Here is a 25136-nt window from a genome sequence, read left to right as displayed (position 1 = left end):
TCAAGGCTCTAGGAATAGGAGACCTCCCCCAGTGAAAAGTCGTGGGGCCTCTCCCAGAGCTGAACCTCAGAGGCGGTCCAGGTTCCGTTCCAGAGGTGCTGGCCGGGGGCGCGCTAGGGAGGAGCTGAAGAGAAAACCGACCTTTTGAAGGTGTGCCGTTCTCTGTGGCCGAACACCCCTGGGAGGCCATCTTGCCCATTTTGCCACCGTGTGCAGTCAACAGATTGGAGATCCTTGGGTGTTGCGGGTGGTAAGTCAGGGCTATGCCCTGGAAATCAATCAGTACCCCGGTTCATTGCTACCTGTGTCTTACCTGCTGCCCAGCAGAACATCTTAGAGGCAGCGTCCTGGATACAGATCAAAAGGGGCCCTGGAGAGGGTCCCCTCTCAAGATAGAAGCCACGGTGTCTATTCCCCAGTTTTCCTCGTCCCCAAACCATCTGGGGACTGGAGGTTGATAATAGACTTTAGATTTATCAACTGTTTTCTAAAGAGAAGACCCTTCCGGATGGAAACTATAGACTCTGTGACAGCCTTCCTTCAACATGACGAAGTAATGGCAACCCTGGACCTCAAGGATGCTTACTTACACATACCCATTTTTCCTCCACACAGAAGATATCTGAGAATAGATGTCCAGATATCTGGCCACAGAGAGCACTTTCAGTTTACCGCCCTCCCTTTCGGCATTTCATCAGCCCCATATGTTTTTACCAAGACGGTCGCCCCCATTGCTGCCGTTCTGAGATTAGAAGGCCTTTTCGTGGTTCCTTATTTGGACAACTGGCTCATAAAAGCGCAGTCTACTTCAGTGTTTCAGCATCATCTCCAGATCTCCGTATCCTTCCTGCAGAAGTTAGGATGGGTGGTCAACTGGGAGAAGTCCGAGATAGTGCCAGCCACTCAAAGGAAATTCCTTGTGAAGGCATTTACTGGAGGCTTCCCCCCCTCCTGGACCTGGTAACTTTATTCCAGACTCCCAGAACATGCAGATCTTTCTTTCCAGCCCAAGGAAATTAAAGATAGAGGCGGCCGCCCTCTTTCTCCTCAAAACTCAGCAAGTTACCTTCCGGACTGCCATGAGGGTTCTAGGCCTGATGTCATCCTCGGCCAAGGTGGTCCCTTGGGCTTTATGGCATTTGCGTCCCCTCCAGAAGGAAGTATTGAGTGCCTGGAACAGGTCTCCACAGGGACTGCAGAAGAAGATCTGCCTCTCTCCCAGTACCCGTCTTTCCCTCAGATGGTGGATACACCTGAAAGACGGAAAGTCCACGGTTCCACCAGAGTGGATCCTGCTGACCACAGATGCATCCCATTGGGGATGGGTAGCCCACCTGAATGACAGGACTATACACGGATACTGGACACATCCAGAGGAGGGATCATCCAACCTGAAGGAGCTTCAGGCAGTGTACTTTGCTTTGTGTCACTTCGCACCCCTCCTCAAAGGGAAGGCGGTCAAAGTCTAGTTGGACAACATGACGACGGTGATATACATAAACAAGCAAGGCGGCACCAGATCTCCAGCCCTTCTAAGAACCACGAACCTAATCTTCACATGGGCAGAGAAGAACCTGTCCCATCTATCCGCTGTTCACATCAAGGACTCCCTGAACATAGTAGCGGATCAGTTGAGTCAGGGTATCACCGTATCCGGAGAATGGTCACTTCATTCAGGAGTGCTCCAGCAGATCGCCCAAAGATGGGGTCTCCCAGAGGTCGATCTCCTGGCAACCCGACTCAACGCCAAGGTGGAAACCTTCTGTTCCCTCTATCAGGAGGACAATCCCTTGGTAGTGGATGCCTTGTCCATCCCTTGGAGGTTCAGGCTGATTTACATCTTCCCTCCAATTCCCATCATACCCAAGGTATTGATGAATATAAGACAAGGTCAAGTCTTGGGTATCGCCATAATCCCGTTCTGGCCGAAAAGGACTTGGTTTGCCCAGCTCATGAGGTTGAGTCAAGGCATTTACTGGAGGCTTTCCCCCCTCCCAGACCTGGTAACTCAAGGAGAGCTGATCTGCCAGGATCTGAGGAGATTCAACTTGACAGCCTGGAAGTTGACCAGTCCCTATTAAGGAATAGAAGACTCTCAAGAGCCATCCTGAAGAAGTTGTGTGCCCGAGTGGAATCAACAAACAAAAATTCACAAAAGATCGGTAACATATTCAATTCCTGGTGCTGGGAACATGAAGTGGACTCCTTGGATCCCCCAGTGGAGGCGATCCTGGATTTCCTTCAGGACGGCCTAGACAGGGGGCTCTCGGTTGCTATCCTGAGGGTACACGTATCCACCCTGTCCGCCTATCTGGGGAGGCGTTTATCTCAGGACTCTCTAGTAAGCACCTTTTTAAAGGGTGCTGGGAGGTTGAGACCAGCAGTAACTGCTCCCGTCCACAAGTGGGACCTCAGCACGGTCTTGTCGGCACTATGTGAAAAACCATTTGAGCCTCTAGATGATACAGAACTAAAGTTCCTCACCTACAAGGTGGCTTTCCTCCTGGCCATAACATTGGCCAAGAGGGTGTGGTGAGTTGCAAGCATTCTCTTCCGAAGAACCTTATACCATCTTCTTTCAGGATAGAGTCCAACTGAGGTACCTCCCGGGATTTAGGCCCAAGGTACCCTCCGTCTCCAACAGGTTCCAGTTGGTAACATTGCCAGTGTTTCACCCACCCCCCTCCTCGGCGGAAGAGGTTAAGTTGCTCTCGTTGGACCTATCGAGATGATTGAGGATTTACATAGAGCGCACTCGCTCTTTTAGGAGAGCCGAAAATCTGCTCATTAACTTCTTGGGAAGGCTAAAGGATTTGGGGGCTTCTAAACCCACTATATCTAGGTGGGTGAAGGAGGCCATTAAAATTTCATTCATCTCCCAAGATCTACCTCCACCTGCCTTCCTAAGAGCGCACTCCACGAGGGCAGTGGCAACCTCGTGGGTGGAAAGATGCACTTTACTGCTGGAACAGATTTGCGCGGCTGCAGCATGGAGCTCAGACTCCACCTTTGTGCCAAGACCCACCCTAAGGAGATTACTTTCTATCTCCCCATATTGTGCCGCTGGTGGGATGACAGGGAATGGTGGGTTATGTAGATAACCTGTTTTCCCTTAGTCCCAAAAGCGGCACAAGTCTCCCTCCCTATGGTATAGCTGGTGGAGAGGAAAAAAAATAAATAAAAAAAATATTATATATATATATATATATATATATATATATATATATATATAATTATTATGGGTATATATGTGGTTCGCTGTATATAACAGATATGTATAAAACAACGTCACCGCAGGTGGTTGTATATGTTTATTGTAAGGCTTACGCTATATTACTTTGTATTAACACGCAGGGGGAGGGGTTTGGTGCCCTCTTATAGGGACCAGCCAGGTGTTTAACTTGGCTAATTAAAATTCCGCCTGTCCTACCAGCACACAGGGGCAGATAATACTACATATTCTGCCGCTGTTGGGCCTAAAGGAAAACAGGTTATCTACATAACCCACCATTATTATCTACAATGTACCAGAAAGCTGGAAAGAATTCAGAATTGGGTGGATTTGGAGCAAAAGTGCATGTGTGTGACTTTCTTATGGGCTTCCTTTTTTACGATGTTCATTATGAAGCCAAAATGATATGTTACCTGTATTCTATATTTTGGTATGATTCCAAGGATATCAAATTTATATATTTTTATTTACATTTTAACGCCTTAACAAAATCAAATACTTGGCAAATTTTTTTTTTTCCCCAAACGTTGCCATACTCTGGCACCCACAACTTTCCGTGTAAGAGAAAGCATAGGGTGTGTTTTGTTTGTGGGTGTACTTATTAGTTATACCATTTTGGGTAATTTCTATTGCTTTGATCACTTTTTATTAAAAATTTTATCAGAGGCAAAACAGTAAAAAAAAACGGCAGTTCAGCACTTTTAATTTTTTGTTCCCACATAAAGCAGCCTGCCATACTAATGAATGTCACACAAGCCTGGAAACCTTCAATAGGTCATGGTAAAAGCAAAATGGTGCACTGTCAGCTTTGACCACGGCACCAGGAGTCTTAATACCCGCAATCAGTGCAGACAATAATCTTGGGCATTAGAGCTCGGTCTCTGCTGTATAATACAGCTCATGACCAGTCCACCTTGTCTAAATCTACCTTTACACCAGTCCTGGCCTCTACCCCCTTGTCTATATGATTGGCCTCTAGTTTGGTCAGTGTCAGACGTTTCATAGTCAGAGGATGAGGTCTCCTGCTCCTTACCTCTTTGATTGAGGTTCTTGTAGACCCCATTCTTCCTAAACTCCACTAGGTCCCTCTGAAATTGGAAGTTTACGGTTTTTGATTTATGTGGTAAATTTCTCAATATCATTCTGAAGATCTTTCTCTTTATTCACAAAATCAGGTTCTGTGGAAAACAATTTAGTTTTCTCAATTTCCTCTTCTAAGGCCTGTGAATGTTTTTGTAAGGCCCTGTTCCTTTTTTGAAAGGAGAGCAATGACTCGTAACAAAGTGTCAGTGATTGTCGCACTTTACCATCTAGGCTTGTAATCTCACTTGATGGCCCAGGAGAACTGGATTCCTGAGTCCACATGGTATGATTTTGTTCTCTAAGTATTTTTGTAGCCCCTGTTCCTCATACCACCATCTCACGAAGTTTCTATATACTGTAGTCAGTGATTTGTAGGCTCTCTTTAACGCTATCAAAAATCTCATTGATGGAATGTCATTCTCAGAGAAAATGTTATTGGCTTCATCACGCCATTTATGAGGATCCAATTCGTTATATAGAAGACCAGTCATAAACACTGCTGCCCCAATGTGTATATCAATGATAAATAGCCCCCACTAAAACCAAAAGCAGAGATTGTTATATCACTAAAATAATTTGGAAGAAAACACAACTAAAACTTGGTGTTTATTAAGATATCTCATAAAATAAACATATTCACATAAAATAATATTAAGAGATAGGAAAAGTACTTAACCCAGAATAATCCTGGTGAAATTCATTCAATTCTCATCAATTTAAGCCTCAGGTACTCAAAGAGAGTGAAAATTTGAGGATATACACACCACAGCCAAAAAGGTGCAAAACATGTTGTTACCGATGTATATCTGATCAGAGCATAACATAGTGTCAAGGATGTATCTTAGACCTGCTCGTGGTGATATAATCTAGCCCCAATATGGCAGTGTGTAGGCTCTAGAGGCAATCCTCTGTCATGTCTTATTCATTAGAATGGTTGTAACCGGTGTGGAAGAACGTTTTCTCTGTGACAATCGCACATAGGCTATGAAAGTGGGTGGTCCTCTTTGCATAATATATTGCCAATATGGTCCAAGACGCGCCGCCTACACTCCTGACTGCTTTGCCTGTCAGCTGATTGAAGTGGCGGAGTGCCAATCGTACAGCTCAGAGGTCTCTCCAGTTGTATAACATCATCTTCTCATAACTACTCCAAGACCCCTGGACAGGACATTTATCCAGATGGGCTCCCCAACCCATCTCCTCTGGAGACAAGTCCTTTGTTATATAAAAAAATAAATACATTTCTTGCACCTTCTCTGCACATTTGTACATTGCACTTGTTCACCTTCATTGGTTGTTATTTGCTGTTACTTTTGATGACATTTACTTATTTATTTATGGTGATTTTATTCTATATATTATTTGTGCAATTACCATTGGGCGGTAACTTTGCTGTATTCATTTATCATGTGTTCACTAGAAAATCATGCTGTAGTTATGAATCGCCTTCCCTGTGTACCGCACTCTTCCACATTTGCTTTTCTTAATTGGTTTTAATTGCTTTTATTCTCACAACATAACGTAATTTTGGATCACATATGATTTATTGTATCAGAGATTATTATTGGTTTTCTATTAGAGTTTTTTCTTGCTGTTCTCCTCTTTTATATATTTATTTAGGATTATGAGACCTGATATTCTTTTTGTATTAATTTATTGTATTTGTTTTCTTATTGTATTTTGGATATAGGTCCAGTGATGGATTACTGAAGTTGTGATCTGAATTGGTTGTGTAAATTGCCAGATGTTTTTATAGGTGGTCGGGGTCTGGAGACTGGTCTCTCTGTTTCCCGATTTAAAAATACTTCATTACAGTTGAAGAATTTGCTGTGTACATGTACCAGAACTTGGTGGAATAAGGCACTCGAGCTTTAATTCAGTAAAAATATTACGCTGCATGGTCTTAGGATACAAGTTTTTCCCTCATTTTTAGTTGAAGATGTTTTATTTAGACAAAGATGGGAGAAACCTGCAAAGTTTGTTCCAGGACCATATTGGAGTTATTAAAAGGACTTGACAAACAAATTTTAGATGAATTAGAGCAAGAAATTGAACCTTTAAACAAGAGTTAAAACCCAAACACCCCAAGGATACATTGGAAGCTTTTGAGAAAGAGCTGGATAATGAATTTCAGGAACGGGATCAGGATATACAGCAATTTAATACAAAGACATTTCAACGTTATGTTTTGGATTCTCAGAATAACAAGGTCTTTAGATAGAATCATATGCATTCTACAAGATCCAGATCTAGGTCCCGATCAAGACATACAGTACATCCTTGTCTTCAAGGATCATATATGGGTTATTTTTTTAGGTAAACACCCCATTGAAGAAGACGATAGAAAGTGAAAAACATTAAAATTAAAAAATGGGGGCATGAACCTCAGAAACAAGAGACAAGAAAGCCAGGACTAATTGAAAATAATTAATTCATCAGATATTACTTTAACAAAGTCACAAGATATAGTGTTGAGTATGGGTCTCACATTCTCTCCAGTAGAGAATTTTGAACCTTTTGAGGCAATTAAATATTTATATTTATTTGTATGCAAATTATTATTTATGAAATATTTTTCTAAACAAAATATATAGATTGGGATTGACGAGAATGAGAGTGAACTAGGGTTGAGCCGATCCTGACTTTTCGGGATCGATTTTAAAATCTGATTTCCGATCATTTTTCATTCGAACCCGATCTCGATCCCAATTCCGATCCCAATGCAAGTCAATGGGATTTTTTTATTAATCGGAGATCGGATTTTAAAAGCAATCCTATTCACTATACAGCGGATTTTTTTTTTAATCCTCTGGCTACTTAGACCCCCCTGGTGTCCACTTACCTCTAAAGATGGCTGCTCTGCTGCTTCTCCTTCTTCTTGTCCTTGCTGCCGGTCCAGCTGCAGTCTTCTTCGCCTCGCGGCCCCCTCCCTGCCAGGTTAGGAGAGTGTAGGCGGGTTAGGAGAGTGTGGGCGGGTACTGGGAGGGGAGACGTGACGTAAGGCGTACAGCAGCAGAGCAGCCATCTCTGGAGGTAAGTAGCTACGAGACATGTTAGTTTAGCCTCCCATTAGAATGAATGGAGGCAGCCGGCGCGCAGGGGGTTAAGGCTGTGTGTCGGCTGCTTCCATTCATTCCTATGGAACCGCAGCGGAGCCTTCACACTGAGTATACACTATATACTCAGTGTGAAGGCATTGGGGGAAATACTACTGATCCCGATCCCACCTAAAAAGATCGTGTTCGGAATTCCGATCGCGATCGTGAAATTTTCTTGATCGCTGATCGGAATCCGATTTTTTCCGAACACGATCGCTCAACCCTAGAGTGAACCTATTCAGATTGGAGAAACTACTTGCAGAACAGGAATTGGGAGAATGTAGTAGATTTCCTTAAGAGTTTAGAAAGCATTCCACCATCTTTCCTCCTTTGTCCACCTGCCCGGCAGTAGAAACATTTGTTATACTGGTATTGGAGAAATTAAGAAAACTCCCTACTCAACGCACCCGCCATAATCTAAGCAGGGAACAACGTATTACATTAAGGGAAGTGAATCAGATGAATACAGTTGTTTTCTAAATCAAATCACCCCCCTTTCCCTAGAACAGGGTATTGTTTGGTCCAAAACATCCGGACTACAAATGGCAAACTCCATAGTGGGGGAAAAAAAATCAAAAGTGCCAAACCACCATTTTTTCACAGTTTCAACACTGATAAAAATTTGAATAGAAAGTGATCAAAGCAATAGACATTCCCCAGAATAGTATAACTAAAAAGTACACCCGGACTTTTAGAAAAAAAAAATTCGGGGGCACAATTTTAGATTTTGTTAAGGGGTTAAAATGTAAATAAAAATATATAATTTTGTTATCCCTGGAATCATACCAAAACATAGAATACAGGTGACATGTCATTTTGGCTGCAGAGTGAACACCGTACCAATGAAACCCGTAGGAAAGTAGCACAAATGCACTTTTTTTTTCAAATCGACCCATTCTGAATTGTAGCATCATAAAGAACAATTTGTCACACAAACAATTAGCCCTCATATGGCTTATGGGGTTTGGAGGGGGTGAGGGGGAGTCAAAAACAAAAATTGAAAAATTCCTCCTGCGGAAAGGGGTTAAAAGCCATTTCCAATTATTTTTAAGAGCAAAATGCATCTGCTCAACTCCTGAGTCCACATGATATGATTTTGTTGTCAAGGTATTTTGGTAGCCCATGTACCTCGATCTCACAAAGTCTCTATATACTGGAAAAAGCGCTTTTGGCTTTTGTGGGGCAGATTTTGCTTGAATAGTTTTCAGGTGCCATGCCGCATTTTCAGAGCCACTAAAGTACCAAAACAATGGAAACCCCCAAATATGACCCTGAACAGAACATATCAAGAGGCATAATGAGCATTTTGATCCATCAGCTATTTCACAGATTTTATTTACATTGGGACATGAAAATGAAAAATTGTTTCTCCCCCTCCGAAATGTGACTGAAGTGTAGGCCTGAATAAAACCTTCTAGGTATAGAGGTCTAGATGAAATAATCCCCCAATAACATGTCATGATTCTCAATCCGGCTGCTTCACCTTTAACGTTACCGTGTCAACCTTGGATGCTTTACCTCTTCAGAAGTTCTCTGAGTTGATCCAATTAGCAGATGAGGAGGCCTATATAAGACCCTGCCCTCTTTACACAGGGGCCGTCTAATTGTTTTGTTCCTGTTTGGCTTCCTGACCATGTGTATTTCTGATTGCTATTCTGACCCCCGTGCTTGCTTTTTGGATTCTGTATTTGACTACTCATTTTTACTTTCCTGCTTGGATTTTGACCTTTGGCTTGTTTCTGGATATTTCTTTTGTTTTTTGATTTTTCCTCTGACATCCTCTCCTGGTCTTGACCTGTGCCTGTACGACTATCTCCTTATTTTTTCTGGTGCATGTTTTACACTGAGAAGGTTGCAAGAAACTTTTCAGTTGCTCCCTTGCCCCAAAACAGCATCCCTTGTTTTCAAGGTCCCACAGTTTGATATGTTTGCCCTTGAGGTCGTAGCAAAGAGAATGTGGGCTATATGTAAAGTGCTGAACCCCCTCTTACATGGTTGATAAAGAGGGATTACATGGGCACATTCATGGTACCATTGGCTAACATGTCATGGTGGAGGCCAGGTGATCTGAGTGTTGTTTGGTACTTCACATGTAGCGTGTGCTCACCTTTTTGTCCCCTCAATAAGAGTGCAGTGGTGCAGGTGCTGCTGAAGATGCCCTAATGTAAAGTGAGCCCTGAGTGGGGCATGAATCTGAGAATAAAGATGATGGATTTGAGCAATGGTAACATTATTACTGATTATTTTAACAAGAATAAAGCTTTGTGGTGATGAATTTATTTTGTTTATTTTTGTTTTGCAGAAAAAGAAAATTGTCTACATAAAGAAGTGTCCATGGGTAAATCCATGAGTGGAGGGGTCTATGTAATATATAGACTATACAGATTTCTACATTAAAGAGCTTTTCTCTATAATTCACTGTAAATAAAAATTTTAATACTACTTTCCTAGACTTAGAAATGGCAAATTAACGTAATATCTTTCCCATAGTGATGTGTAACTAGGCAGATTATGATATTCAGGCTTCTAGAAAAGCTTAGTGACAACCTATGTAATAGCTACAATGATGGCCATACTGGTTGTCAAGATTTGCTTGTAACAAATGGCTAAGAAACAGCTTGTCAGACATAATAAAAAGTTCACAAGATAACTTGAGTTCTTTGTCTTTCCTCTACACCACACGTCTGATCTTCATCTCAGATCTCTTGTAGGAGTAGTTATAACCCTTTCCTGACTCCCAGTTTATTCCATTGGCAAAGGAATCATGTTTCCCGGGAAAGTACAGTCCATTCAGGTTGGATTTGTGACATCCATTATACCACCAGGCTCCCTTGTACATATCTGCACAACTTCTAGTATCAGCATCATTGTCTTGGTCCCGGGTGGAGAACTTCATCCCGTTCTGGTACGACAAAGAATCTCCTGCACCAGGATATAATTATATTTACATATTATATTGACGTCCATGACTAATCTAGGATTCAAGTCTGTTATGTTGACATCCAGGACTAGTCCAGGATATAAGTATGTTATTGTGACCTCTAGGACAAGCCTAAGATACAGGTATATTATAGAGTCTAGGACAGTGGTTCTTAACCTTGTTTGAGGTACCGAACCCACCAGTTTCATATGCACATTCACCGAACCCTTCTTTAGTGATAAATCAAATATGATTTTTTTCCAAATTCAAGACATAGGTATATGTTTTTTTACTGGTACACAAAATGAACCATGCATAGGGCCTAGGGTTTGATCGAACCACTGGTCTAGGACTTGTCCACCACACAGATGTTATTACCATTGATCCTTACCCATATTACCATCAGTAAATCCTCCGAGTACCAACTTGTATTTCTCAGTCTCTCCCATGATTTTAAAAGATTTGTATTTAGCAAAATAGTTTTCAAAATTGAAGTCCTGAAGATCAACACGAAGCTCCCATGTACCTGTGACGGAAGTGAAGAATTCATTAGCAATACATTCCTATGTGTATGAGAACTTACCGTACACTCTTGACGCATCACACATCACCACGAGTCCATATGTTACATCTTTTTTCTATCCTTTCTTTTTGAGGGCTTGTTTTTTATGGGCTATTTTATTAATGACACCATATTTCATAAGGAAATAAATATAAATAAATATATAAATAAATGTATTGTGTTGGAACTAATTCCAGAAATTTCTAGTTTTTGATTTTATAGAACTCATTTCTGCATGTCAGAATAATTAAACCAGAACTAAAGTTTCATGGTATTTTCTGCTTTACTACTTGTACACAATGAAAATTAGATTTTTTTACAAAACAAAATGTTTTTGTGACTCCACATTCTGAGAGCCATGTATTCCATGTTTTCAGTAGAGTTGTGTACCATTTTGAGTACTTGCAACGATTTGAAAATCTGATTTTTTTTTTTTCTTTAAAGGGGCTCTATCAGCAAAATCATGCTGATAGAGCCCCACATATGCGTGCATAGCCTTTAAAAAGGCTATTCAGGCACTGTAAAAGTTAAATTAAACTACCCCGCCGTTTTAAAATAATAACTTAAAAAAGAATGTTCTCTACTTACGGTACGTGCACCCTGGGCGGGCATTCAGGGTGCGCCGTCTTCTTCTTCCCCGCCTCTTCTTCCTCTGACGTCTTCGGGTCCCATCCTCCTCCGGCGCTTGCTCGCGGACACTGGTAAAAAAAAAATAGCCCGGGCGCATGCGAAGTAGCACGGGGCTTCTACTATGGCTACTGCGCATGCGCCCGGGCTATTTTTTTTTTTATCAGTGTCCGCGAGCAAGCGCCGGAGAAGGACGGGACCCGAAGACGTCAGAGGAAGAAGAGGCGGGGGAGAAGATGAAGACACACCCAGAATGCCCGCCCAGGGTGCACGTTCCGTAAGTAGAGAAGATTCTTTTTTAAGTTATTATTTTAAAACGGGGGGGTAGTTTAATATAACATTACCGATGCCTGAATAGCCTTTTTAAAGGCTATGCACGCATATGTGGGGCTCTAGCAGCATGATTTTGCTGATAGAGCCCCTTTAAGCATTTATGTAAGGGAAATACATTTTTTCACTATTTTACGGTTTGACTTGTTATGGCCATACCAGTTAAGCGTACTTTGTATTTTTATTCTTTGATCTGACAAAGTAATTTTAATGCAGAAAAGGGTTTTGCATTTTTAACGTTGATTTTTTTTTATTAAAACAAAATCTGGCAGTAATTTTAAGACCTCAAAACTGCTGACACATCCAGGTTAGGAGCCGGGGAGAGCTGGTAAAACATGTCTTTGTGTATGTTGTTTACCTGATGAAGTAATGCTGTGAATATTGTCATTCCCCAGCCAGAACTCAGATAGGCGGTTGCCAAATCCTGTCTTGTATGACGCCCAATCACATAGAAAATTGACTGAACCATCATAACGTCTTTGAAAAACCTTGAAAACAAGAAACTAATAATTAAAATTGGACTATTGAATTTAACATTACTGAAAAATTTTAAAATGTTGTGATTTTGTTGAATCTATTTTTGTACCAAAATTTGCATTATGCATGGATATCTGAATAATCATATGTGGGAAGCGTATCTTGGATTTGGACCACCATCTTATTATTGGCAGAAAACATTGACTCTCTCACCAGAAGATAGTGGAGGATTTTGAGGGATTGACTTTGATGGTCGACCATTGAAGGTTCATACTTATAGGACGACTCCATTTAAGTTTCACTTGGGGTTTTAATTTCTACTATCTGTTCCTCTAATAATTCCTTTAAGTAGACGCAGTGCCACACCTCCCATGAGGCGACCACTTCGGCGGCGCTGTGCCAGGGCCCCAGGGAGGGCGGCATTTTTGCTGATCTAAGCCAGTCCAGAACAAGCTGTCCTGGACTGGCTTAGGGTCACCGTCACTGAGCGGTGGATTGGGGAGGCCACTGGAGCAGCGCTGCTCCAGCGGCCGCCCCTCATGCTCAGGCAGAGAGCAGGTCTTCTCCATGCCTGCTCTCTGCCTGTTAAGACGCTCGGTCCGCTAGGCCCCTCCCCCCTCCGCTGACGTCTGCGTCAGAAACAAATGCTTCACCCCTGAGTAGACGTAGTCAGTTTAAAGTGTATCATATCATAAGAGACAAGAAAATACGTACAATCCAACCTCCCCCATCAGTGTCCATATCACACAGGACTCTCAGTGGTTGCTTTCCATCAGGATATATAATGTACCAGTCAGTGAGTGTAAAACCTTTCTTCAGCAGTGTTTTACAGTCCTGAGCAGCTGTAAGACACAAGAATAAGGAAAAAGAAGCTTTGAGAGCATAATATTACTTTTGATTTAATCTTCTGATAGACTTTAGCAAGTTTGGGATTTGGTTTGCCAGTAGACCCAAGGATAATTTCCATGATTTCTACATCGGTCTTCACCCCCTTGTCCATCTGCTCATCTCTTCATGGCCTGCAAACTGGCTCTTCACTAATCTACAGACATCAGTTTATCTAGAACCTCCAATATCCTGAACCAGTGGCGTAACTAGGAATGGCAGGGCCCCATGGCGAACTTTTGACATGGCCCCCCCTTCCTGACTGACACCGAAGGGACCTTGATCGACCGACCCCCCCCATCCCCCCCCGCATTCCGGCGTGCTCTATTATACCCCATAGTGGCCCCTGCACACAGTATTATGTCCCACAGTGGCCCCTGCATACAGTATTATGCCCCATTGTGGCCCCTACACACAGGATTATGCCCCATCATGAACACCCATGAACAATTATTATACTCTGGGATCTTTTCAGACCCCAGAGTATAATAATTGGAGACCCAGAGGAGATACATACATAAAAAAAAAAAAGTTACTTACCTGTCTCTGGCTCCGCTGCAGTCTTTGGTGGTGTTGGCCATCTTTAATAACGCACGGATGTCACATAACATTTCATGCCCTCCCTCCATCTGCCCCCAGTTTCATGTCCTCCCTCCATCTGCCCCCAGTTTCATGTCCTCCCTCCATCTGCCCCCAGTTTCATGTCCTCCCTCCATCTGCCCCCAGTTTCATGCACCCCTCATCTCTACCCCCATTTTCATCTCCTCCCCTCCATCTCTGTCCTAGTATAATGTTCCCCCTCCATCTCTGCCCCTAGTTTACTGTTGCTCCTCAATTGCTCCACACCACACATACATACACACTCACCCAGACACACACTCTCCATCCTGCATCTCACATTCCCTCCCCTTCAGTACCTAGCACCACATCTCTCCTTCTCTTCATCTCTTCTAGGACTGCACGGGCTATAAAGACACGCCCACCTAGTCATGTGACGGCTGACATCACACAAAGGTCCTTCAGCTACAGGTTCTGCAGGCTTTCCTCCGCTCTTATCGCAGTTACAACATTTTGTCTGTTATAAGAGCGGGGGAAAATACTTTAATAAGTAAAACACCACAGGGAGCTGCGCGGGACAGCAGTATAAATGCGGGACATGCAGGGAGCTATGCTGTTACTGGCTGGACTCCAGCCGATAACTGCCTGTTAAGAAAAAAAAAAACCTGCAGGGGAAGCGGCTGTCGCCGGACCCCCTAATGTACTGGGCCCTGTGGCAGCCGCTACCACTGCTACCACGGTAGTTACGCCACTGTCCTGAACTTTCTCTACTTCTAGCAGAGTCTCACCATTACAACTTCTTTTTTACCTTTACCCTCCCTGGAGATAACACCAAGAAAGAACACTCACTAGTTATGTCTGAAAGAGTACTCATCTACTTAATATTTGCCTCCATAACTACTAATAATAAGTCATTTCCATAAATACAGGAAAATGGAAAAAGATAAGAATCGGAAAATATCACAAAAGTACAAAATGTATCTTTCATCGAAAATCACTTCAAAATTGTAATCTTAAATTGGGAACGTGGATATAATAAGTCCTTTACTTCTAGGTGTAAGTAGTGATGTCTGAAGGAACCTCACTCACCGTACGCCACTTCTGGAGCGCCTGGATCTCCCTTATCTCCTGTGTACAAGACAACAGAAAATATTGTAGAAGTTTCTCATAGTCTGATATTGGTTACATCACATACAGACGTCAATGAAATTGGACTCATATGTCAGAATCTATCACATTACCTTTTGGTCCCTGAGGCCCTGGAATACCTGGATCTCCTGCAATGGAACGGAAATGATAAATGGTATGGCCTAGAACATTGATGGTGAACCTTTTAAAGACTGAATGCTCAAATTGCAACCCAAAACCCAATAATTTATCGCAAAGTGCCAACATGGGAATTTAACCTTAATACTGTGCGGATCCACAATTGCAGACAGTTATGGACCCAGAATATACAGTCATTTGAATGGGACTGAACAATTAATGTCCACTATTTACATAGAACAGGATCTGTTTTAGATTGACTGTGCAATGTTATCACCTGTACTAATATCAAACAGGGCACCAAGGGCCCCCAAACAGTACAATTTGCTCTGCAGTGATCCCAACACAGTATTATCAGATACAAAGTGGCCTCCACATAGTATAAACTTTTCCATAGATGAGAGCCCACAGAGAAGGCGTGCCATAGGTTTGCCACCATGGGCCTAGAACTATATATAGGCATCAGGTATAATTATGGTGAGGTTAGTAGCAACAGAGGAGAAGGAAAACAGACCAGAGGAAATCATCAAAATGGAGATGAGTGAATGAGAGCGTAGAACTGAAGTCAATATCTCGATTCATAAAGACCATTATAGTAGTTGGTATGGTGAGGTCCTTCTAGGAGGATGACATGCACTTATCTATTCCTTCTGATACTAACCTTTTATTCCCTGGACCCCTGGCTTTCCAGTAATTCCTGCAGCACCTGAAAGAAATACATATTGTACAAAAATATCGGTAGCCATATTTATTATGAGAGATTGTAAAAGGGATATTTCAATAAAGCCCAATCATAGGCCTCAGAGGTACTACCAGGGTGCATGATGTCCAACAGAGGCCCGAACTGGCCTGAACTGGACACCAAGGATTTGCTAGACACCCAGAACAAGTGACTCAAGGTAAGTATAAGTTTTTGTTATTTTTACTCTCCTCCCTTGGAGACTCCAGAGTATAATAACAGCAAATCCAGTTCATGACGAACCAGTTCCAAAATGGTTCCTGTGAAGTTTTCTCAACTCTATCAGTAAGTAGTTTGTGGTTTTGAACAGATGATGGATCAAATCGGCTTCAACATCTATATAATATATACAAACATGTGATACATATATACCCTTCCAGCTAGGACAATATAGCACCTTCATGCTTAGCCTTCCTGGAAAGTTTACACACTACAGACACTAGATCTCCAGCTTTGGTGAATATCACAAAGACAAGGTAAGAAAATCCAACTGTAGAAGCCTCAGTAAAGAAGACCTGAAGAAGCTTCAGTAATTGTGACTTGAAGAAGCCTCAGTAAGTACAGTACTACCTGAGACAGCTCCTTAGATAAATACACAACTGTAGAAGCCTCAGAAAAGATGACCTGAAGAAGCCTCAGTAAAGATGACCTGAAGAAGCCTCAGTAAATATTGTAATAATTCTCATTATTTAATACTAGAAGTCCAACAGATGCAACTTGGTAAAGTCTCAATATATACTACTGTACCTGAACAAGCCTCAGCAAATTCTGTGTGAAGAAGTCTCAGTAGATTCTGGGACCTTTTGCCACCTTGACCAGCTTAAAGGGTTGTGCCACTATGGACACTTATCTTCTTTCCACAGAATAGGAAACAAATGTCCAATTGATGAGGGTCTGATCACTGGCTTCCACAGCGATCAGGAGGATGGGGGACCAAAAGTCCCCCTAAAGCCTCCTTGTGAATGAAGCACCAGTATCATTGTGTGATTGATTCATTCCTATGTGGGCGCTGCTGGAGATTACAGGCCTGGCAGTCCCATAGAAATGAATGGACCTTAGAGAGTCTAGTTAGCATATCAGACACCGATATTAACAGCACTGATAGTTCAGGAATAGTGGGGACATTCAAACCGCACTGGAATCAGTGGAGAGGGGCTAATAACCCCTTAACAACCAAGTATATATTAGTACGTCCTAGGTGGTATGGGGCTGTATGGAGAGGGCTCAGGCTATGCAATACAGCCAACACCTAGCACTAACAGCTGCAATCCGTGTCAACATCGATTGCGGCTGTTAATACTTTAGATGCCGCGGTTAAACGCAACTACAGCATCTAAAGTGTGCAGGAGCCATTTGCGAATCCAACTTTAACCGATAACTGCCCCCCAGAATTCCATCAGAGGGCGACAAATGGTTGCCATGACAGCTTCTACGCTGCAGTTTGAAACGCAAAGTGGGCATGGGATTCACATGAATCCCATCCACTTTGCAGATACTGTAAATCGCAGCATTTCTAGCCCTTGGAGCCCTGGCCTAAGGCTCCTGGGCTTTTCATTATATCAGCTCTATTACTACATTAATATATAGTAAACTGCTGTGGGAGCAGTATATCAACCAGGCACAGAAATAGACTTGACAGGCTGATCAGAAGGGCCAGCTCTGTCCTGGGGAACCCTCGGGACCCAGTACAGGTGGTAGGTGACAGAAGGATACTGTCTGTGGTGACCTCCAGGCGGGAGAATAAATCCCACCCCATGTATGAGACCTTGATGGGACATGGCAGCACTGTAAGTGACCGTCTGCTTCACTCCAAGTGTGAGAAGGATCGTAGACAGTCTATGGAGAATTCTTAGTAAACACTACTTGGTGAAGTCTCTGTAAAAAGTTTTGGCAGATGCTACTTGGAGAAGTCTCAGTAAATACTAATTGGAGAAGACTGGCTGAAAAGTGTCAGTGTATACTGTGCTACTTGATGTAGTCATATACATACTACTCAAAGAAGTCTCAGTGACCTTAGATACTGGCCAAGGAAGTCTCAGTGAATACTATCTGGGGGATTCTTCAACTACTGCAGACACCAGCAAGAAACATCTCAGTAGGTAAATGCTTCCTGATGAAATTTTGAGAAACACTTCCAGGAGCAGAAACTTTACTCGATGCTTCCTGGTATTGATTTCATTATATAGTTCCTGATCTATATCAGCACTGCCAATGTTCCTGTCCTAGAACTACAACATATACAATAGACAGAACACATTCTGTAAGCTTTGATATTTCTTATCGTTATTCTTATTCTTATTGTTTGTCCCCCCAGTATTAAAGGCACTGACCTCTCTCTCCTTGGGGTCCAGGGTCTCCTTTTTCTCCTCTGGCCCCTGGAGCCCCAGGACATCCTCGAAGAATGGTCAGCTGGTCAGTGCCCCCTGAAAATTACAAAATCATCTTAGTCTGTTGGTATTATACAATATATTACTATAGACATGGACTTAGACTTTCTTATTCTGTATTATTCTTCATACTGTACATTCCGAGGATATTTAAAAAGAAAGATTCTAGATTTCCAATCTATATATTAAAGTATACGTGTCAAAAGTTTTCCATTACATACATCCATTAATCTTGAATATCTCTGAAATATACACAGAACAATCCAAAAAGATATTGTATTTTATGGTCTCTTGACCTAAGAGCTGTGACCTACCTGGACATGTGTCTTCTGCATTGCTAAAAGTTATGACCAGGAAAAAGATTGTGAGTATTGAGGAGACCATCTCAGCTCCAGCCTTGAGATCTCTAAGATCTCTACCTGGCCTCGAATCTAATCTGTAAATATCAGAGTGAATCTCCCTATTTATACACTGATACCATCTTATTTGAATAACATCTTAGGGTGTAATTCTGTATGGTTACCCTCCAAAACTGGAGCCGTCATCTGGCAACTGGAGGAAGAATGTCTACAATGAAGACAAATATTAATGTCCTGAATGGGAGATGTAGCAATGAAAATGTTATCTGATATTCTGCTTATCGCATCAAGTGTTGGCAGATGCATTTGCATGTAGGCAAACAGTGAGGAGTGATCACCGTGCTGTACTCACACCCATTGGGGGGGGGTGTATTAATGGGTCCAAACAGAGTTGTGTCATGTACCAGCTCTGTGGGCAATAGAGTAGAGTTATAGTATAGGCATGGGCTCCTGGTTTTGTGAAGTACAACTCAGAGGATGGGGATGTGGGAAAAAATGGTTGGATTGAAGCCCAACGGAAACAGTTGTACCAGAGTGAAGTAGCACAATAGTTTTTGAAGTCAACCTTCTATTATTTGTTGAGTGATGTGTCTTGTGGTAAGTCCAGTTAGATGGACTATGTGTACGAAGTACCTATCGGTTGCCCTTGTGGTGAAAATAGTGGTCCATGTGAGTGATAGATGGTTGTTGGTATGAAAGACAGTGTGTACATGGAGTTGCAGAAGCTTTTTACCAGCCAGAGTGATTATCAGCCTGCAAGCAACAATGAATAGTTGTTAGGAGTAGGGCTGGAACCTCTGCAGCAACATGCAGGGGTTGCCAGACTTCTGATTCAGACTGGGTCCTGTCTTCTTGGACTCTTGAGCCGGAAGACAATGACCTACCTGAACATATTTCTTGAGCATTACTAAAGGTAATGACTAGAGATGAGCGAGTAGTATTTGATCGAATACCTCCCCTGCATAGATATTGGTGTAAAAAAGCTCCAGGGAAGGTGGGAGTGGCATCAAATTTTTACTGCGTTTACCGAGTGGTATTCAACTGATTACACCAATAACTATGCAGGGGAGGTATTCGATCGAATACTACTCGCTCATCTCTAGTAATGACCAGAAAAAGGACCGTGAATAGTGAGGACACCATCTTATCTTCAGGCTGGAGATCTCTAGCTAGCCCTGGCTTTGGTCTGCCATAAGACAAGCTCTGTATTTATGTGCTGATATCATCTTATATTGTAATTCCATATGGTTACCCTCCAAAAAAAAGCCATGGCATTTGAAGGAGAACATCTACATCTTAGTGTCTATCAAACCAAATATCACCTGCCAAGGGAAAGATTTCACAACAGCAGCCACCAGGATCTAGATCAAGACATTCTGAATAGGAAATGAAGCGATAAAAATATCATCGGATAATCTGCACTTAACCTCAGAGACTGACAGATGTATCATCAAACCTTCTACTTATTATTGTGTTATTATCTGAGAAATGTCTCCTTCCACTGTATGGAAGGTGAACTACAGAGGGGGATTCCTTAGCCTTCCGATAGCTTGGACAAGTTCAGATATGTAAACCCCAGGATGGTCAACTTACCAAATCAACATGACCTCGTGATACTCTGTCATGAGTAGAGATGAGCAAATTGGTTTGGATAAAACTAGATTTAACCCAAATTTTCCAAAACCTCCAGGTTCAACTCAAACCTGAAAATGTAGAGGTTTGTGACCCATGAACTGGATGTGAAATTAAATCACTGAGCAAAACTTCCACACAGTGGCATAACTAAAGTCTTGTGGCCCCAGTGCCCCCTACCCCCCTCCTACAGAAAATTCTTGATAGTGATGGTTACAGGTGCTGCAGCGATATCTCAGATACTTGAAATGGATACAGCTTTAGTAACCACAACTGCGGTTATCAAGAATAAGGTGAGTGAGCAGCGCAGCGCCCGGCATATAAACAATACTGAGAGCTGCTCGCTGTAGGAAACAGCTGATCTACAGGGTTCTAACAGTCTAAGAGATCAGTGGAGGTCCAACATCAACTCTGATCAACTCTGAAGATACTGTGGTGCTTTCATGAGCGCTGTGACCCCTTCACTATTTACATTGATGACCAAGTACTGGCCAAGGGAGGCTTCCAAGGCTTCTTTCTATTTTAGATGAATGTAGAGCATGTCCTATTCTGCTCCATGTCCTATTCTGCTCCCATAATGATGAGTGCATCAAGGGAGGCATTTGACCCACCTTAGACGGCACAATAGTGCACAAGCTAATTATTTTTATAATATATCAGTATATACTCCTCAATATTGAAACTGAAACACCATGACATTCCCCAACCCTTGCCATCTCCCCCTTCCTGCCCCAATAAAGACAGACACAAAATAGTTGAATTAATTGGCCACAACAACCATTTTATTAAATACAAAACAAACATAAATAAGTATAAATAACCACATATTTAAACAACAACACAAATATATATATATATATATATATATATATATATATATATATTGTTAAATATTATATATTTACAATATTCTCTAGCAGACATGGGGTTAACACTCTACTGACATCATAGTCTTATATTTTGGGTGCATGGGTGCGGTTAGAGTACACTATTTTAGAAATCTCCTTACATAGCTACAAGATGGAAGGTAACACCCACTCTCATGAATATAAATGAGTAAGAAATACACATGTCTGGGTCTGTCTTTGGGAAGACCAGGGGAAGACCAGGAGGTCTGTCTTTGGGAACACCAGGGTGGGTGGTCCAGGCAGATGGACATCCATGGACGTCGTAACCAGCCCAAGTCCACCAACCAGATGACAAGCATGAACCAAGCTGTAACTACAAGATATCCAGATGATGTAACTTCTCTGAAGATGTAAGCTATTGACAATTGACTGATATTTGTGTTATTTGGACATTTTCCCTGTTCCTGTGTTTTCCTTCAAGATATTAATAAACCTCTACACTGCTTTATAACAAGCTGACTTCTTCCTATCGTGGATAAGGCCTATAACACGTGACATAAGTCTATCCCACAATTTCAAGGCCAGGTACGGATATTTAACAGTGGACACAAGTCTCACCGGCAAATACAAGATATTTAACAGTGGCGAGCCCAGCACGGTCGTTTTTTTCCTGTTTTTCTCGTTCCATTCACTTGCAATTAAGGGGGAAGAGAGGAATATTTTGCAAGTTGTATGAATTGCAAGATTCAGGAAGACTTCGAAAAGAAACCTATATTGGTGAGATACAGATGACTGTTGCACGTGTTATATGATACGGAAGCCTGTGTGAGGAAAGCCTGTGAGGAAATACAGAAGGACCACAAGTACCAGACGTACTGAGACGTTCTGATGACAGGGACCAACTGTTCCAAGGATAAGCTGAAGGTGAAGCTTTCTACAGTGGTGAGTAAAGATTTTACTTTTAAAGTATGGAAAAATTAGAGTCATTGTCTAAGAAATGTAACGTTGAGTTTAAAGTTGTGGCTAGTGACAATTTAGCAAGTATATGGCAAGATTTATATACACAATGTGAACAGGCAAATTCTAAGATTGAAAATAGAATTTGTTCTACAAAAGAGAAGCAGGTATTTAGGAATATAGCTTCTTTGGTAAAGATTTTTAATGACGTGGTAACAGAGAAGAAATTAAGTAATAGTATGCATAAATCTGTTCAGACAGATAATGAGAAATCTCAATATGTTGATAAAGAGCACCACGTGGCAGTAATGGCCATAGATGGTGAGGAACAAATGATACAAGAAACTAAATTGAAATTAAAATCTCAGGAATATTTGATCAATCTGAGTAAAGCCATTCCCACATATGATGTAAAGATCCATGTGTGTAGAAACTCAGAAATTTTTGAAAGCCATGCAGAGAAATTTGATCTAAATATTGAACAGAGAAATAAATTGTTTAAATTATGGCTTCCTATTGATTTTACAGAACGTTTGTCTGCAAAAATGTCTTATGATAATGAGTCAGATGAATGGTTAAAAGACAGTGATGTGGAGAGATTAAAGAAATTAATCTGGTGCACTAGAGGTGACAGCGTGCCAACACCTGACATACTGAATGAGATAAAGATTGGCAGAAAAGAATGTACATATGCATTCATGTCTAAATTTGAAAGGACATACAAAACTGTCATTCAAAAGGTGAACTCTTCATCTATGGTGAAAAGTTTTGTTAAAAAGTTCAAATTCTTGGATGCAGTCACCCTTGCCAGTGCCTCAGATAAGAAGACTTTATTTGAAGCTGCTAGTTTATTGGACGTGGCCAGAACACATGAGAGACAAATGGCAAAAGCAAACCGAGTATGTCCAAAGCAAAAAGCAAAGCCTATTAAAAGGCATCTGTCAAATCCGGTTATAGTGTCCCCTATTTGTAGGAGGAAAGGTATTGGCCAAAGTGACAAAATCTATGAGAAACGTAGGAAATTACATGTTGCATATAAACCATATGCCATGCAGGAAAGTCCACAAATTGAAATTCCAGTATTAACTGAAATTAAAGAATTGCAGCCAACCAAATCTATTGATAGTCAAAAGATTGTATCTGGGAATGTACCAGTTGTCTCCAAAATGTCAGATCTTTTCAGTAACCCAATGGCATCTGACCTGTCTTATATTCTTAGGAAAAGGGCAAGCTTGGCATTCTCTCATGACCTGGCGAGGCTATTATGGATGGACGTGTTGACAGGAAGTTCATGGGTTTAACTTAAAAATATATATCTGAAAGGAGGTCAGGGATCAAATTTAAAAGTATCTCTGATGTAATGACTGTCTACTGAGTTTTACTTACGTACTATTTGGCTATATATAAAAAAAAAAAAATCCCTTTTATATGAGGAAAAGTCCAATGATCAGGTATAATCCACATGATTATGTGATGATGTTCATAAATAATCATAATTATGCTATAGTGAATAATACTTTGGATCATAATCATAATATATATTTACACACAGGAGGAGAGCCTGATGTGTGGTGAAGACTTTTTGTCATAGCCCACTCTCTGGAAGCAGGGAGAGGAGGAACATGTTATGTACAATATATGAATATATGACATGTATATGAATATATGTACAATATATGAATATGATCAAATAGTATTAGGAATCCATAAAGTTATTAAACTGTCCATTGGTTAAAATCATTATTGTATTAATTTGGTTTTTGCTAAAGTTTATCTATTTTTCTCTTCAGATATAGATATATGGAAAAATGCAACAGTTCAATCAGTGATATCCATTCATTCATCATTCTTTCCTTCTAGCCAAAAGAATGCATGGAGTGTCTAACTATTAATGAGTAAACAAATTAACATGATGTGACTGATAATGCATGATAAAGTGATATAAGTTATAACTTACCTTAAGCATGTTTTTCAATAGTTTCATGTAAAGTCCATGTTTTTAGGATTTTCAAGTTATAATCCATTGTGTATGAAGGCATGCAACTAGGCATGGAGCTCTTACTTATTGTGAATCAAATGTCCGTTCATGTGGTCAGTTGATTGACAGCAACACACTGTGACCTGTGACCCTGATGGGCTGGTCAGTATAAGTGTTATATGTGTCGAGTCGACTGGTGTATACAACAGATCTGTGACATCACAAATAGGCCTAAGAAAATCAGGATGCATCCAACAAGGAAAAAAGGAAAATATATCCAACAAAGAGACGTCTATTTTCTTTCTATTTTCTATTTCTTTCTATTTTCTATTTCTATTTTCTTTTTCTATTTCTTTCTATTTTTTATCTTATATGATCCTCTATATTAAATTGGGAAATTAGCAAATATATGTGAAATCCATTGAAAGGAACCTCATATGTTTATACCTACAGGAAAACCAAGTGTTTAAGTCACATGAGCTGAGAGAAAAGGTGACAGCTGCACTACAAAGCAAGGTTATTTTAGGTGAACATTCTGTAGGAAAAAGTAGCTTTTGAGAAGATACAGATAATCTTCAATATATTTGTTCAAACTTGACAAATAATAAAGGTTTATTGTGGTAATTGGATCATGGGATAATAAATATATTAGTTATGGTGGGAAAATCTAGTTAGCTATAGCCAGTATTGTATTATTGTTTTATTGTATTATTATTGATTATGTATTCTTACATGTATGCACACACTTGCATACACTTACACACATCAACATCTACAAACATTGGGAAAACAAACATTGGGAAAACAAACATTGGGAAAACATAAATGTCTTATATGCAAATGAGATAAGCTAATCATCTTCATGAAAGGAGAAGTATAATATCATCAAAGGATATGGGATATCAAGAGAGATAGTCTCTGGTTTATTCTTTAAACTTCTGATTATAGGATGTGACATATTTTGAAAAGTTTATGTTTATATACTTATTTCATATATATGGTATTCATATACAGCCAGTACACAAGAATATATACAGTTAAGACAGAGTCAAGTGTGTAAGTCTTGTCTCTATTCTTGGTATTGGAGGTATCTGAAAGGTGAAAAAGGTCACAGGAGTCTGTGAAGAGACGAGGTGTTAAGAGGAAACTTTAGGCACATACGTTTTATGAATAAAGGGTTAATATTGTGTCTCAGATA

General features: G+C 41.0%; 1 protein-coding gene across 1 annotated transcript; it reads right to left on the bottom strand.

Moving 5' to 3' along the window:
* Positions 1-10025: 10025 nt before the first annotated feature.
* Positions 10026-18568, bottom strand: LOC142184352 (ficolin-2-like). Its single transcript, XM_075259160.1, has 9 exons — positions 18479-18568; positions 18108-18200; positions 15700-15744; positions 15014-15049; positions 14862-14900; positions 13044-13171; positions 12211-12340; positions 10725-10859; positions 10026-10335 (listed from the first exon to the last, which is right to left on the bottom strand). The coding sequence occupies exons 1-9, from the start codon at positions 18546-18548 to the stop codon at positions 10085-10087; spliced, it is 927 nt and encodes a 308-aa protein (XP_075115261.1). The 5' UTR covers positions 18549-18568; the 3' UTR covers positions 10026-10084.
* Between the last annotated feature and the right edge of the window lie 6568 nt (positions 18569-25136).

The sequence above is a fragment of the Leptodactylus fuscus genome, chromosome 11 (genome assembly GCF_031893055.1).
Source record: "Leptodactylus fuscus isolate aLepFus1 chromosome 11, aLepFus1.hap2, whole genome shotgun sequence".
NCBI classification, from domain to species: domain Eukaryota; kingdom Metazoa; phylum Chordata; class Amphibia; order Anura; family Leptodactylidae; genus Leptodactylus; species Leptodactylus fuscus.
This window is presented reverse-complemented; position numbering and strand designations above follow the sequence as displayed.

Excerpts from the sequence above, each read along its gene's own strand:
- LOC142184352 (XM_075259160.1), bottom strand. The coding sequence starts at position 18,548 with ATGGTCTCCTCAATACTCACAATCTTTTTCCTGGTCATAACTTTTAGC. Across the intron at positions 10,860-12,210 it reads TCACAGCATTACTTCATCAG|GTACATGGGAGCTTCGTGTT; the intron begins GTAAACAACATA and ends CTTCCGTCACAG. Across the intron at positions 10,336-10,724 it reads ATTTACTGATGGTAATATGG|GAGATTCTTTGTCGTACCAG; the intron begins GTAAGGATCAAT and ends ATCCTGGTGCAG.